The sequence below is a fragment of the Mastomys coucha genome, unplaced genomic scaffold, assembly GCF_008632895.1.
Source record: "Mastomys coucha isolate ucsf_1 unplaced genomic scaffold, UCSF_Mcou_1 pScaffold9, whole genome shotgun sequence".
In the NCBI taxonomy this organism is placed as follows: Eukaryota; Metazoa; Chordata; class Mammalia; order Rodentia; family Muridae; genus Mastomys; species Mastomys coucha.
Window position 1 is genome coordinate 106,934,438 of NW_022196915.1, and position 16,948 is coordinate 106,951,385.

At 46.3% G+C, this 16,948-nt stretch overlaps 1 protein-coding gene across 2 annotated transcripts in view; it reads left to right on the top strand.

Moving 5' to 3' along the window:
• The window catches only part of Ubac2 (UBA domain containing 2), a 155,980-nt gene that overhangs the window by 117,401 nt on the left and 21,631 nt on the right, over window positions 1-16,948 (top strand). For both annotated transcript variants that reach the window (XM_031362187.1, XM_031362186.1), the window contains one exon: window positions 3,180-3,425. In XM_031362187.1, the coding sequence (XP_031218047.1) occupies window positions 3,180-3,425 (246 nt within the window). The remainder of the gene's footprint in view (window positions 1-3,179; window positions 3,426-16,948) is intronic.

Genomic DNA, 16,948 nt, shown 5'->3' on the forward strand with positions numbered 1-16,948 from the left:
TGTGTGCCTGTGTGTGTGTGTCCCTTACACATGTAAATTGTGTGCCTGTGTGTGTGTGTCCCTTACACTGCTTTTGTTTTTGCCTCTCAGGGCTCCTGTTTTAACTGGATTTATTTCTAGTGGTTTATTACTAGCATGTGCTCATAGTGTGTCAAGTTTTCCTTCAGGTTGCCTGTTGCTTTTAAGAATTTCTCTCTTGTGCACTTCAGTGCATCTACAAGTAGATTGAACCTTCTTCTTTTTTTTTTTTAAATATTTATTTTTATTTATATGAGTACACTGTAGCTGTCTTCAGACACACACCGAAAGAGTGCATTAGACACCATTACCGATGGTTGTGAGCCACTCACTATGTAGTTGCGGGGAACTGAACTCAGGACCTCTAGAAGAGCAGCCACTGCTCTTAACCCCAGAGCCATCTCTCCAGCACTGATATCTGATTTTTAATGAGCTAAATTAAAGTTACAAGTTTTGTGTATTGTAACAGAACTGTGTGCAACCTCCATTGGGAAGAGGAGGCCTTAAAATAATTATTGACTCTAGGGGGAAAATGAATGTTTGCCGATCCTCTGCTTATTTTACTTTGAGACAGGTTCTCTGCAGAGCCCCTGCTGTTCTGAGACTCATTGTGTAGATCAGGCCAGCCTGGAATTGACTGCTTTCCAGCCTCTGTCTCCTGAGTGCTGGGATTAAAGGTCTGATTGAACCTTCTTATTTCTTGCAAACTCTAGTATTTTCAAGTTTTCATCATTTTTGTATTGTAGGGATGGGGATAGAGGAATGGGTGCTCAAGTTGGGGTTCCGTCTCTCCACGAGTGAGTTCCCAGACCCACACTCAGGTTGTCAGGCTTAGGGGCAGGCACCTTTACCTGCTAACCCTCTAGCCTACCTTTGGCTTATATTTTAGGTTCATGTTGTTTTTATTAAATTTTGATTACCCTGATCTCAGCTGCTGTCCCTTTATCTGGAATCCCACTGTCCCAATACCCTTTCCTCTTCCTCTGGTTCTGTGATGTGTGACTGATGGTGTTGTCTAGGCTCCCTTTGTGTTCATGCTTCATCTCAGGTTCTTCCTTCACCTCATGGGAAGATGGGGGAGGAAGTGAGGTGCTTCTTAAACAGACCTGGGTCATCAGCCACCTCACTGCTACCTCCCACAGCCCTGGCTCTGGGCTCTGAGCCTGAGTCTCAGTAGATGGCCTGCTGTCACTCCACTGTGTGAGGTTCGGGTTACAGAGGCCCTCTGGTTTCACTGCACATGGAAGTCTCTGTTTCATTTTCTCTCTTGTTTTGTACTATTTTGATAGTGGAGCCACAGGAGTGACTTGAAACCACAAGTTAAAGTTCCTCACTGTGCCCTTGGGAGCCTGCTCCATTCTATCCTTTGCTCCTGACTCTGCTCCAAATTGTCCCGAGGTCAGGGGCCTCCATGGGCCACATCCATGGATCTCTCCTCACTGCTTATCAGCAGCTGCATTTGCTGTTGCTACCTGCTCCCCTCTGGCATTCTCCTTAAGGCTCCACTGACACCAGATTCCCTGGGCTCATTTTCACCCCAAAGCCCCTTGGATTTCTTCACATGCCTCCCTGTGCTACCTACTCTTGAGCTTAAATCGTATACACTGGCTACTGGCTCCTATGTGCTCTCTTTCCCTGTCTGTCTCCTTGGGCACCAGGCTGCTTTCCCATTCCTCCCTAGCACCTTTAGTTCTCTCCGGTTGGAATGTTTTGTCTTCAGTCTTCACTGGCACCCTGTCATCCTGAGATAGGGTCCTCACTATCTAAGTCACTGTGACTTCCTTCACAGAGCGTGTCAGATGGTCACATGGCCTCGTGTTCACTGTCTTTCCTGTGCATTAAGTACTGATGTTGCTGTGTGTGCAGCTTTCTTCCTTTGTCCTCCACAGTGTTCTTAGAGCAGTTCTTGAGATACTCTCACCTGATTCACTGAAGCTCAGTAGTGTGTATGTAGTCCTGGTACTCAGCAGGCTATGGATAACAATGACCCTTGTCTCAGTAAAACAGCAAGAACAAACAAATATTATGGTATACTTTTTTGGTACTACTAAAAAAGGTCATTAAACTCTTTTATCTAGTTGAGTACTCCTATCTTAAAGGTTAGAGTCAAAGTTTTTTGTTTGTTTGTTGGTTGGTTGGTTTTGGTGTTTCGAGACAGGGTTTCTCTGTGTAGCTCTGGCTGTCCTGGAACTCACTCTGTAGACCAGCTAGCCTTGAACTCAGAAATCTGCCTGTCTCTGCCTCTCAAGTGCTGAGATTAAAGGCATGTGCCACCACTACCCGGCCAAAGTTTTTTTAAAGTATTTTTAAAAATATGCATGGTCATTTTTACCTAGAAAGCGATATTGAGGGTTTTTTTTCTTCCATATAAATGGCTTTAAAGATAAAAAAATAGGTTTGTTTGCAAAAAGAAAAATATTTTTACAGATATATTGTTTATTAATAGTAATGCATAGCTAAATATCTAGGAAAACGTCCATACTGTAGCACTATGTGAGTGAAGCCAGGGTTTGTGGTTGTTCTCCTCGGGTTAGGTGTCTCTCCTGGCCATCTGACAGCGATGGTATGTACCACAGAGTTGGCACAATGTGAGACTGTTTGGATAATCGATCCTTTTGTGGATCTGATTTTTTTTTTTTTTTTAAATTTTAGGTGTGTGTGTTTGCAAGCTTGAAGTCAACTTGGTATCTTCCTCAGGGTCATCCACTTGGTTCCTTCAGATGTCTTGCACTTGCACCTGGTCCCAGCTGTCTCAGCTTCCAGCACTGGGATTACAAGCACATGCATCCATGCCTGGCTTTTACCTGGGCACTGGGTTGTTGAACTCAGATTCACAAGCACCCCCAGAAAGCACCAGAGTACAAGCTATCTCCCAGCCTCTGGATTTCTTTTAATAGCGAGACATTGTTCCTTAAATACTCTATACTTGTGTTTGGAGTGTGAAATGGTCAGGATTTTGCTAACTCCAAATTAATACATTTGTTTTACCAAGTAGGTTAAATTTGTGTTGGATTGTTTGTACTGTTTGATATCTGCCCCTTGATAAGACTTACTGATACTGCTCAAACTAGAAGAATGCCCTCTGAGATGATTGATTCCCTGTTAATATTCCATATCAGTCTTGCTTACATTTGAACAACCAGTTGGATGTTTCCTTGTAGATTTCTGGCATGTGCTATGACCGCAAAGTGCTCCAGGTCCATCAGGTGCTCTGCATCCCTGGAAGGATGGCCCAGTTCTTCTCCTGGGCCCTTGAGCCCATCTTCTCATCTTCAGAACCCACCAGCGAGGCCAGGGTTGGGATGGGAGCCACTGTGGACATCCAGAGGCAGCAGAGGATGGAGCAGCTGGACCGGCAGCTGATGCTCTCTCAGTTTGCACAAGTGAGGCGACAAAGGCAGCAGCAGGTAAGACCTGCGTGACCCAGAGGTGTGTGCTTCCTCCCATGGTGATGAGTGAGAGCGGTGGCGGCTTTGGCTTAATTCCTGTGCTTCACACTGATCTTTTGATGTGTTTCCAGAGAATGAGAGTACAGGTCTGTCGGGTGGCTTTTGTTAGTGTCTGAGGTTTCTGTTGTTTTGTTTTTAAGGTAACAAAATAAATTACAGCCAAACAGTTGGTCAGATTGGACATTCTTATCCTTAGCATTACTTCTAAGAGAAACACCAACCTAGTTAGTGAGATAGGGTATTTATCAGTGCTTGTAATCTTGTCAAAGCCACAATGCCTTCCTGTTTAAAGTGCTAGTCATGTGCCATGGATGAGGAACAGATGAAAAATTTTATGATTTTCCTTGGTTAAAGTGAGAACAAAGATCATGAAACCTTAAGGGAACAGCCAGTGACTACATCATATAAATGCTATATTTTCATAGATGCGCCCTTAGGAACCAGGAGCCATTGCACAATTACCTACAAATACTACTTTAGCCAAAATTCTGACATGACTCTTGTCTTCAAGGGAGACAAGGGAAGGGGGAGTTGCTCTGTGCCCAGCTAAAAGCTTCTGGTATGCTCTTCCTCCAACACTATGACCAGCACATTGGACCCCTCCCTTCTTGCTTCCTCTTTCATCTTTTAGGGCGGTGAGAGATGCATGATTCTCCTGCCATCCTTCTATCTCTTGCCTTCCCCAGGTAAAAGAGGTGGAGCTTCAGGACTCACAGTGGCCTCAAGTATTAAAGTCCAGTCTACCATCCTTAGAATGTGGGTTCCAGGGTTCATCTTTAGGGGAGTAACACAGAGACTTAAATTGTTCCTTATAGCCCTGTTGGACTTTGAAGCAATTAGAGCACATGACACAGATACCCATGGCATGTTCTGGGACAGCTGGCATGTGCTCTTGTGGAGAGCCCAGAGGTGGGGGTAGAGGTGGCTTATGGACTCACTCGTAGGCATGAGAACCAAGAGTAAGAAGCTGTGTGGGAAGTATTCCAGCAACAGTCCACAGGACAGAGTGAAGCCTTGTGACTGACAGGAGGCAGTAGATCTACAAGACCCCTGGAGGAGAGTGAGAGGGTGGGTGTGGTGTGGTATCATAGAGAACTCAGCGGAGCCTGTCTGCAGACTCTTCTTGGCCTCGCTGTAGCTCCCTCCTCTCCTGGGTACCAGATAGGACCATCTGAGACAAGAGTCTTCAGAGAGCGGAGAGAATGCCTTTGTTGGTTCTGTGGTGTGCTTTGGGTGAGTGGGTTTCTAGTCTCTGTGACTTGCTCCAGGATGAGATGGTAGGAAAAGGCTGGAGAGGCCTTGCTTTTGAGGCTTCCAGGATCCTTCAGTTCAAAGTACACAGCACTCCAGGGTGCCAGACTTTGGGGTATTTTGTTCTGAGCCTGAATCCTCTTTTTGTAAGGAAACTATTCCTTTTGGATTAGGGTCCACCTAATGACCTCACTTTACCATAATGAACCCTTAAAGAACCCTGTGTATACACAGTCATGCTGAGGCAAGTCTTCAGCACACAGAGTTGTGAGTCCAGATAATCCGTGCTCAGTGTTGGCACTAAGTAGTCACTTCTTCTCGAAGGTGGTAGTGTGTCCAGCTCATTGCTGTCTGCTGATAGCAGACGAGATATTCCATGATAGCAGTAGCTAGATCGTACTGGGTACATGGGCCCAGGGCCCATTTGTAACCTCCATCCATGTCTACTACTTGTAGCTACTCCATAGCTACTCTTCCTGTGCTAGTACTGAGATAGACAATAATACTATTGCAGTCATTCTGTCTACCTCCTGCTTGGTGCCTTTTCTGTGATGGATGTCCATGGTAGGAATTAATCTGAAATAACAGCCACCACACTTCCAACATGTTCCTTTATCTGTATGCCCTTGCCTTCCCTCAGGTTTCCTTAAGCCCTACCTTCCAGTCTCCTGGATGACCAGCCAAGTCATTTGTCATCCCAGCAAATCTGAATGCTGCATTTTATCACCCACCAGCTACTTCTCTTTACATTAACTTGCTCTGCCCATGGGAGGATCTCCCTTCTGACTCCCAGGGATTCTCCGTACACAGTGTCAGAGAAGAACTACAAACACTTTGAGTAGCCCACCCAGGAACTATATTTGGCCACTGTCATCTGTTATTGATTATCATAGACTCACAGCTTGTGGCCGGTGTGAGCTAGTAGAATTTTGGTGCTGCAGCAGTTAGCTGACATGGTGGCTGCTTTTGCAGCTCACTTGTGCCCTCTGGCACTTCCTGTGTTGGCTCCAGGTGTGCCATTTCAATCTGGCAGTGGGTTTCTGCTGGGCCTACAGGGCCTGAAATCTGAGGGCTCTCTACTGCGCACACTGAACTTACTTTGGCTCTTTCTGGCATAGCATAGGTTTTTGTGGGAATGTAATTCCCTGTAGTTTATCTATTCCCTGACTGATATCCTAGGAGCCATCATGTTCTTTTATGGCTTCAAATGCTGTACAGTGTCTTTGTCCACCACAAGTACGTTACCAACCACACGTTGTTCTCCAGTAAGTAAAACACCAAGCCTTTGTCCGTCCTGAGCATGCATTCCCACTGGCACTGGGAAGGTACTGGCTCTCTGTCTGTGGTTCTGTCCAAATCTCCCAACTCATAAACACTGTCCTTCCCTTCACAGGCCTGAAGTTCAGAGCAAGGAGCAGCCTTGAACTCTGGGTGGGGCTTTTCTGAACAGCAGCGAGCATCTGTTTTACCCTTAAGCTTTCTGGGCTTGTTTTCCTAAACTTCATTGCCAGAGCTGAACTTCCTAGTGGGGCTAAGTTTGACTCTTTGTCTATGTGTGGCAAATCAGTACATGGCAGTCCTCTGTCTGTTAAACCGCCATGAAAGAGAGTCCCCTGTGAGTGCATATGTGCATGAGAACTTTGTATGGCAGTTACGTTCATCTGGGAAAGGGTTGATTTCCCTGAGTTTTCGCCACATTTGTTCTTAGACCTATCATATGCTGAGTCTAGGGCTGCCATTGAGTGTAGAGCTGTGGAAGGACCAGCCAACAGTCCTCAGTGTACAACTGGCCTGCTGCTCTTGCAGAATTGAGAGCTCCACATACTGCTAGCAAGAGTGGCATGTGCTGTGCCAGTCATTTGCCCTGGCAGCAGCCTAAGTTCATTTCTGTGCTTAGAGCCTGTCAGACTGGAGTTCTTCCCTCAGGGCCACTCAGGTGCCCACTGATCCCCACCCCAGGGCTGCACTGCTAAAGTCCTAATTCATGTCTATAGGAGGACCTGCCCTCTCTGGCTCCAGATGTACCTACCCCACCAATTCTGTTCTGTTTGACGTTCTTGTGCCCTGGGATCTCCCCCAGAGTGTCATTTCTGCTCTGCTTGTTTCTCCTCCATCATCAAACCAAAGCTGCTTCAGCGGGTGCTTCTTTACCCTCCCCAGCCTCCCATCTCTAGGAGCACAGCGCTTCATTCTTCCCACCCATCCTTTGTATAAGTTGGTTGTCCTGCCTCCTGTGTCTCCATCACCTGGGTCCATGCCCAGTCTCATTTGCCTGCTCCTACCGCAGCCTCTGACTTGCTCCATCAGCCATCTCTGAACATAAGGATAATGCCTTCACTCCCCATGAAGTCTTTCAGCAGCTCCCCTTAACTATTAAGGTCCCTGCCTCCAGTTAGCTTCATCTCCTTCCTAGAGTTTATCACAAGCTCTGCTGAGTCATTTGCAGAGCTACAGGTTACCTCACTCGGCTGCACAGCTCTACCACCCAAAGAAAACTGGGGTGTTTGTATGCTTGTTTGTTTTTTAATCCCATTTGCTCTGCAGTTTTCATGGCAAACAGTGTCTCTGAGAAGCCTTTTCAGTCTCCCACTGGAGTCCTGAGTCTCTTTGCCTGTAACCTTAGCCTAGCTCTCACTAGGGACTGGCTTAACCTATCCCTGCCATTGTTTCAGGGTGACAGCTTATCCCCTTCTCCAAAACACAAATAATACTGGCACTGGCACTAATAGGAACTTAGCAGATACTTAGGGAACTACTGAGTAAATGTGTATAGTAAATATTGACAGGGTTGCTTCGAATTCTGATGCCAGCTGGATATAGCTGAGCAGTCAGAGCTGGGAAGACACGCAGATGTCCTGCAAGGTCAAGCTGAAAACAAGTCACGACAGACAGACCAAGCACGTGCTTAGGCTGACAGAGGACAAAAGGAAACTGAAGCAGCTAGGAAGAAAGCAGGAAGTTCAGGAACAGGGTAGGCAGGAAAGGAGCTGTTGCAGGAAGAGCAGATGCTTATCAGGAGCAGCCGAACCTCCTCTTGGCGTGGGGCTATTGGCAAAGGCACTTCAATAGATGGAGGCCAGCGTGGCCCCTCTGGCAGGATGCTGAGAAACTCTATGTTAGCTGGGAAGCTCTTGCATACTTTGCAGCCTGGAGAACAGTGGCCCATGTGATACCTCTTGGGACTTCACTTATCTGGAGTTGCGAGTCAGTATACGAAGAACTTCATGAAGCCCAGACAAGTGGTAGTGTGCCAGATGTGCTTTGGCCTCTCACAAGCCTTCCTGATACTTCTTCAAGTAGTTAGGATCCAGAAGCGCTTGGGTGCTTGACTCAGGGGCTAGTTGGGTTGAAAACTGGCTTTAGTACTTAACCTGTCTTTCTGTGGCACATGCCTGTCATCTGAACACTCAGTCAGGGCAGCATTGAGGGCAGTGGGTTAGACAGTAACTGCTCCCCCAGTCTCTTGTCTTGTGCCTCGAGTCCCTGTGTGGACACGGTTGCTGGCTCCAGTGGGTCACAGTCACTTTACTATTGGGTCTGGCTTGTTGCTAACAGGGCCATGTCTGACATTTCATAGGCTCATGGGCTTTGTGGGGATTTGTTTATTTGTTTTTATTTTTGTTTTGGATTTTTGAGACCAGGGTATCACTATGTAGCTCTGGCTATCCTGGAACTCTCTTGCAGACCAGGCTGTCCACAAACTCATAGAGGTCCAGCTACCTCTGCCTCTGCAGTGCTTAGATTAAAAGTCTTGCACCACCACACCCAACCATTGGCTCTTGTTTTATTAGTCCCTACTAATTCAAGAGGCATGAGCTCTTGAAAGGACAGAACTATGAGAACTTCACTCACTTGTGCCCTATTGGACTCTAATGCAACATACTGCCCTGTGCATGTGCAAGAAGCTGCCTGAGCTTCTTCCAGAAGTGTACAGCTACTTACTGAAGAAGGTAAAGCAGTGGTGGGGCGGTGTGTCCCTACTAGACCCTGTGCAACTCTGGGGCATGGCAGCCCTGTACAGTGTAGTGTGTGTGGAGGAATCTAGAAGAGGCCATCAGGTTGGGTTGGAGAACCCAGGGGAAAAAGACTAGAGTCCCCAAACAGCTGTGGAACAGCAAGGGATTTCATTTGCTTAACTGAGAGAGCTATAAGGAGTGGCAGTGACAGATGAGGTGTGGCCACCATGCTGGTAATCCAGACACAGGACAGTCACAAGTCATAGGTTGTGGATTGGCCTGGGCTTCTGCAAGCTTAACCCTGGGCTGTGGAACCTGTTTGAAACAAAAACAAAAAGAAAAGAAAAAACTCAAAACAAAACAACCTGCCTGGAGGTCAGTGCACCACTGAGGTGACTGGCTCCCCTGGAGGTCAGTGCACTACTGAGGTGATGGGCTCCTGTACCTCCCAGCCAAGGGAACCAGCTTAGAGATGAGAGACCAGAACTTTCCGTTAACCCTGACATTTCCATGGGCAAAAAGGCTGAAGGGTGGGCTAAAAACCAGTGGCCATTGATTTCATCTGTTGCCTTTATAACGTTTTCTCTCTAAGAACCCACAAGGACAATATTCACATAGTGTCTGTCTGCATAACTGAACAAATGAAGGCTCCTGGAGGCTGGGGCCCAGAGAGGGCTAGGCCTCCCACTGCTGTGCTCTTCCATCTGGCTAGTCATTGTATCCTTCATAATAAGTGGGGAAATGTAAGTGTGTGCTGAGTTCCCGAACCAGCTCAGCATGTTTATAAACCTAGAGGGGGAGTTGTGGCTGTTTCCTGGGCAGCCAGTCAGAAGTGCAGGTAAAACCGGCAGGTGGGAGCAGCCTGTGTAACTGATAGGTTTGTGTTTGTTTTTGTTGTTTTTCCAGACAGGGTTTCTCTATGAGATCTGGCATTTGCTCTGTAGACCAGGCTGGCATCAAACCCAGATCCACCTGCCCCTGCCTCCTGAGTGCTCAGATTAATGGCAAACTCACATTCACCACTGCTCCGGCTGAGGGTTTTTTCTTGTTGTTTTGTTTGTTTGTTTTCTAGTTGTGTGAATAATGTTTGAATTAAGTTTCAAGACTTTGAATGGTGTCTCCTGAAGAATGGCTATGGGTATGAGGACGCTCCCTCCCCCAGCCCACCCCCAATCTATTAAAAGTGTTGTGTTGACTGATGTGTGAACATGTAAAGGCTAAACAGTTTTAGTTTTTCTTTGTGACACCTACATGCTCACAGTCTGAAGCAGAATCACAAAAGGAAATTTGCTTTTGGGGAGACTGCTCTGGGTTACAGCTCCGGGTGATCTACACATAATCTAATGGTTGTCATGGGAATAAAAGGGTAGGATAAGAGTTGGGTACCAGGAAATCTCTGGAGCTTTACTATTATCATGCCATGGGTATAAGTTTTTTGCCTCTTAGGAAGAAGAGACATAGTCCAGACCTGGGAGCTAGCCTGTTAGTCAATACTCCAAAAAACTTGAACTTCTAGAACAAAGTTCACTGCCACCTGACTTGTTGGCCACACCACCTGTCTTCTGTAAGGTCCAGAGTTTTAAAAAAAAAAAAAAATCTTACTATTATGTCCTTACATGATAATGTAAGTTTCCCCAGTCGCTTCTCAGAGCCTTAAATACTTATTACATGGACTTTACCATTTAAAATATGTGATGCCTGCCCTGGAGGCATGTAGCCAGCACTTTTCAGCTCAGCGTTTCATAGGAAACCTGAATTCTCTGCTTTGTCCACTTAAACGAACCGTTTCTCCTGCTCACTGTCTATCTCATGTACCAGCACACACACTTGAGGATGAACCTTCCCCTTAGCTACTCTGTCTTAGGATCAGGATTAAGGTGAAGCCTGCCATGTTTGGTATAAGCCTACTGGGAGACTTGCCAACAAAACAGTGGAATTGTTGGTGTCAGTGTGCTCCATGCTCCATGTATTGGGCCTCCTGGTACTTCCTGATTGCCTGCCACCTGTTTTGGTAATAAGTAGCCTTTATCCAAACAAGGACAAGTGTTAATGCTACCACAAGTGCATAACCATGTTCACACCAGCAGTTCAATGATTTCCTCCATAAAGGGTTGAACTGCATTAGCTACATTCTCTCACCCACTGTTAGTAAAATTCTGTGGCTGTGAAAATTGTTTCTCTCCTCATCGCCCCTCAGCAAACATTGCCAGGTGCTGTCCACCCTGCACAGTGACTCATACCTACCTTGCACGGTGTGGGTGTGACAATTCTTTTCATTACTCAATACTTGTTACTTAATAAATATTTCTAGCCGGGCGGACAGTGGTGGCGCACGCCTTTAGTCCCAGCACTTGGGAGGCAGAGGCAGGTGGATTTCTGAGTTTGAGGCCAGCCTGGTCTACAGAGTGAATTCCAGGACAGCCAGGGCTACACAGAGAAACCCTGTCTCGAAAAACAAAACAAAACAAAAAAAAACAAACAAAAAAACCAAAACAAATAAATATTTCTAGTGGATCCAAAGTAGTCTGTTGAGTAATTTACCCACTTGAAGTGTAGAGCTCACTAACTCTTAGTCACAGAATTGTGTATCATTACCACAATCATGTAGAACATTGTTAGCATCCAAATAAAAGCTCTGTGTCCAGAGAAGTGGATACATGTGATGAGAAAACAAAAGAACGTAGTAGTTGTGGGAAGGAAGGAAGCCAAAGAGGGGTAGCAGAGGATGGGGCAGGGGCAAATAACCAAGTATGGTAGTATGTGTAGATGAAGAAATCCATTTGAAACCATTACTTTGTATACCAACTTTAAAAGTTAATTTAAATGTTTTTTTTTTTTTAAAGAAGTTTGATTTCTGTTGACAAACACTCCAGAGTCTTCCCATCTTCCCAGCCCACTCTGTCTCTGTAAATTTGCCTCATGAGAAGGTCTAGGTGAGTGGAGCCTGTACCAGCCATAGTTGGACTGGCTTCTTCCGCTTGCCTTCATACTTTCAGAGTTCCCGTGTATTGCAGCTTGTGCATGAGTTTCCCACGTTTTAGAGAGCAAGGCCACCGAGTACAGCTTTATGTTGGCAGGTGCCATCCTCTGTTTTTTCTGCCACGTGGCTGCTTACTTAGCGTCTTTATCAGAAGCTTCTGTCAGCGCCTGGCCTCTCTGGCACAGCTATTTTCATTGGTGTCTGTCCCACACAACATGCAGAGGCAGTGTCTGGGGAGAGCTGTGAACCAGGCAGTGTGTCCCCTCCTGACCTGGATGTGGCAGGAGAAAGAGGCGGTCACAGTGAAGTGTCAGAATCAGGCAGAGGTGACAGTGACTCCTTTACCTGTGTGACCCTAGGACCCACACAGGTCTGACCTCAGGTGCTGCCATGTGGGACAGACAGTGCACACATTTAGCTGCACTTTCCCTATGCTCTTTCACTTTTTGATGTGATTTGATTTGAGAACAATTCTCATTAAATTGCTGTGCTTCTCTGTCAACAAGATCCAACCAGCTAAAGCTGGTTCCTTTATGACTCTTTTCCCATGAGCTTGTGAGTGTGGAGTGTCAGATGTGGGTCGATAAAAATCTGCAGTGAAATGAAAACGAGATGCAGGTCTCTGTTTTCAAGTGAAGCTGAAGCTAAAAGCTGCTGATGTGGATCTGTGCCTCCCGTAGAAGCGGCTGCTGTGCCTCGTGGGCTTGTCAGTGTTCTTACTGACCTTTTTGATGAAATTCAGCCCAGAATGATAGGATCAATCAAAATTCTAACACTTTTCCAAGCCTGACTCATTAAGTGACATTCATGAAAATCGTTTGTATTTTCCATTCTGTTTTGGTGTCTTCATGAGAAAGAAGAGCCCTGTAGAGTCTCATGAATTTAAAAAGACAGGTAAATGATGACACTTCTCTTTGAAGGTATAAAAGTGACAAGCAACTTAATTCTCTGCTGCATTTTCTCCTCAGCTCATTCTCTAGTTACATTTAGACCATAAGTGAGCTTGTAGGTGAGACACAACGCATCTATTCTACTCTCTGTAGACTAGAGAGATCATCTCTTCTCTTCCTGCCAAAGCCCATCTCCATTGGTTCTCAGAGACAGAACATAGAAGCCTGGGATTTCATCGAACCTCACTCTTACTCTGAATGTGCAGAGTACCAGATAGCCAGAAGCCCAGAATTTCCAGAGCAGTAAGCCATGACCTCTCTTCAGAGATTGTAAAATGGGTTTTCCAACCAAGGTGTGCTGCAGACTTCCTAATGAAGTGATGCACTGCATGTGCACACATCAACTGCTTCCAGATTGTGTGTATGTGTGCCCGTGCTTTGTGCTTCCGCAGGCTCACCACTGAGGTGAGAAAGACCACGCTTCCCCATAGGCCTTCCTTGAGTGGATACTACCCATTGCTCTGACTCGTGGGATAGTCACCCAAGGAGCTCATGTCTCTTTGCAGACTGTCCTGGGTTCAGTAATGCTTGCAAAGGAGCTTGAGTGAGAGACATAGGGAACATGTCCATTGTGTGCCTCAGAGCCCCATCCACAGCTACTGTGCAAGAGTATGTGGCTCCTGCTCTAACAGAAAAGGCTTATTCAGAAAGAAAACTGCTCTGCTTCCAAGATGCTCACTGGTGTCTAATGAGGAAGCACCCAGTCAGCTTAAGAACCAACTAGTTTCGTTTGCTGTTGTCTACATATGGCAACCCAGACCCCAAGTTCTATTCTGTATGGAATCAGCTCCTTGACTCTGTCCTATAGAGGCTGGCCAGAGATGGAGTGGAAGGAAGACTTTGATGAGCAAAGCTGATATGGGTGTGATAGAAGAATTGGGCCTGCACGGAAGAAAGGGAAATCCCCCAGGAAATGCAGGAACACAAAGCAAGGAATCAGACCATTTGAGTAAACTTATGTCTGCTTAAGGGGGTACTCAGTAAGGAAAGTTCTGGGAAGAGGGAAGAAATGGTTTAGGATGGGATTACCTCTAAACCAGGACAGATGTTTCAGACACTGTGACGCCAGTTTTCCGTTGTAGTGGTGTTGCTGTGGGAGGTTTGAGTGCAGGCCACCCACACTGGTGTGGAGATTAGATTGGAGAAAGTGTGAATAGCATTCGTGTCATCAAGAAGCCACCAGCATAATCTCAGAGAGTGGCACAACAAAGATCTAAGTAGTGGCAGACCCACAAAGGACGAGTAGATCATCCCTGAGAGTTTGGGGTGGGGGTGGGGATTGAGATAAAGCAGAGAACTGAGTCCAGAAGACCCCCAGGATTGCAGGAGAGCTTGGCTGTCAGTGGATTGGGAAGCTGAAACTCGCCCTGGTCAGGAGTGAGAGCTTGAATACTGAAGATAGGAAAATGGACCCATCTCAGGGAGGAGATGGGTAGGGGAAATCTTGACTCACTGTATCTCATTTTTGACACTGTTACCTCTTTTTCTGTCAAAACATGTACAGCTACAAACACCAGAGATAATTCTAGTTTTGACTTAACATTCAATAGCTTTTGTGTAGAACTAAAGTTAGCCAGGAAAAAAAAAAAAAAAACCTGGCCCAAAGCTTGGCTGAGGAAGGAATAAAAGGACTGTGGGACTGGAACAGACACTGCCAGCTGACCTGCCCTATGTTAAAACGCTAGGCTTGGATTACCATGCTAGTTAGCATCGCATTCTCCAGCTGACAGGATGCATGCAAGAGGCAAGAATAAAGAGGGAGAGTGGAAGTCCCAGGTAGAGGCAGGCTTTGTCCATGCTGAAGAAGATACTCTCGTTCAGAGTTTTTCTGGAAAGTATGTGGGAGACCTTACCTTGTACACTCTACACTTGTGTGTTTATGAGTACTGAAGACAAATGGAGACAGTAATGATGCCTTTAATCTAGGAAGCAATGTGATCTGCCTGTGTAAGGGATTCCCCAGTCAAAGCTGGGGCTTTGAGGCTCTTCATCCCCTCTGGCATACTACACACACACACACACACACACACACACACACACACACACACACACACACACACACACACACACACACACACACACACACACACACACACACACACACACACACACACACACACACACACACGGCACTGTATTACCTCCTTGGTGGCCAAACAAGTGAGAAAGTTATGTTTGCCATGTGGCATGATCCATGGATATCCAGTAGTACCCTCAATTATCACAACTTTCTAAAACAGAGACTTGGGCTGTATTCACAGGAGCCTGTAGACAACTGTCCAAACCTATGGCCAAGGTGACCAGGGAAGCTGAAATTGAGTCCTACCAATTTTCTTCCATGGTGCCAATGTTACCCTTGTGGATCCTGTCATCCTGCTTACTGAATCAGAGACAAAATATTTATGACTGAGTTTGCAGAGACATTGAAGCTGATGTAATCCATTGTTAACCCATCCTGAAAGTGGTTCCATATGTCAAAAGAGAGAGAGCCATGATGGGTGTCTCAGCCCTCTCAGGAGAAAGGTTATCAATGAAAACAAGCAGACCTGGGTACCTGTCTGCAGGTGCAATGTTGGTTAAAGAGTCCTTGGCAAGGGCTGCCAAGCTCCATTCTGCACTTGCTCTAACATAGCTTTCCCACACCTCTGTACCCCTCCTCGGGGTACTCTAGTCCCTAGTTCAGTGTCCAGAAACACTGTCATTGCCCTAGCCCAGCCAAGGCAAAGAAACAGGCGAGGCCTGTGACAGAGCAAGAGAAGAAAGAGACATGGTTAAGGATGGTGATGTTGCTAGAACTGCTTCCCCCTGAGCCAGACTCCAAGCCGGAGCAGCAGGACATGGAATTCCTATCCAACCACCGCAGGACTTGCTGGGAACACCGGGCAGTTTGAAGGCTCTCCACGCAAAACTAGTGAGCAAGATAAACCATACAAAACCTGAAGCTGAGAGCCATCTCAGCTGTGTGGGGTTCTTCCTAGGTCACCCTAACTCCTGCCGTGCCTGTTGAGCGTGCAGTGGGACAACCCATCAGCTTTTCAGATGTCAGTTTATTCCGAGCCTGTTCCCTCCCATCTACTTTTCAAATAGTAAATGAATTGCTAGTGTGAGTGGTGTTGGAGGTGGACCTTCGTTTTCTTCTTTTCTCCTCCACTTTTTCCAGGAAGCTCCTGCTTCTCTCATTAGTTCAGGATTGAGTGGGCTACCCTGCACGACCTCAGTGTCAGTTGGTAATGTGGTGTTTGTCAGCTCAGCTAAGCTCTTTGGGACCATAGGGAAATAGTCAGATCTCTCAGTGCAGCCCTGTTCACCTGGCCCCTCCTAGGACAATCAGCATGCTGCACACTAAGAAAGGAAGCTGAGCATATGAATACTTACTTGGCAAGCTGCAGTTCCCCCAGAGCTAAGAAAGTAGCAGACAGTGACCTGAGGAGCTACCCCCGTGCCTTGACTTCACCTCCACAACCTCCTACCTCAGAGGAGAGGTCTTATGTGAGAGGATAGGTCCCTCTGTCCTTGTCTGTTTGAGCCTCTGTATGCTCTGTGAGCCTCCTTTCTCCAGCCCTCCCAACCCTTCCACCACTCCTGCTTTATTAACCTACCACCTAATTTACTGGTTAGTAAACCTAGATCTTTGTCAAGACAGTTCCATATAACATAGCTCAGCAGTGTACTTTACTGTGTATTTGTCCATTCATTTATCTGTGCAGTGGCTGTTTCCCAAGTATCACAGAACAGAGTGGAGTCTCAGCCCTGGTGGGATGTGAGAGTCAGGCCAGTCACTGTGCAACTGAAATGTGCAGAGTGCTGACATAGTACAGTGAGACCCTAGCCTCACTTATGGGAGTGATCACAGGCTCTGTACTGGGAGTCATTGGGAAACAGGTTGACTGTCCTGAGAGCACTGTGGACCTGCTGACAGTGTCAGTGTGGTTCTTAGTATCTGGGAAGACTTTGTATGTGCTGCCTTTAATTCCTATTTATCTTCATTTGTTTCAAAACCAAATAGAGCAGGAATGATGGCCAAGCAGATGCAAGTGTGCAGCTCCCTCTCTCCTCAGTCTGATCTGTAGTGTTAGCAGCTAGGGCCTGTGAGGGGCTCAGCAGGTGCAGGCCCTCGCCACCAAGCCTGGCAACCTGAATTCAGTTCTCCAGAACCCAAAAAGAAAACCAACTCCTGTATGTTCTCTGACCTCCACATTCTTGCTATTGTGTATGTGCCCAAATGCGTGCACTTGTACACACAAGTAAAATGAAAAAATCTTTAAAATATTAGGAATTGATGTATGCTGTTCATTAGTAAGAGTGTTTTGTTTGCTTTTGATTTTTTTGGTTTTTTTTTTTTTT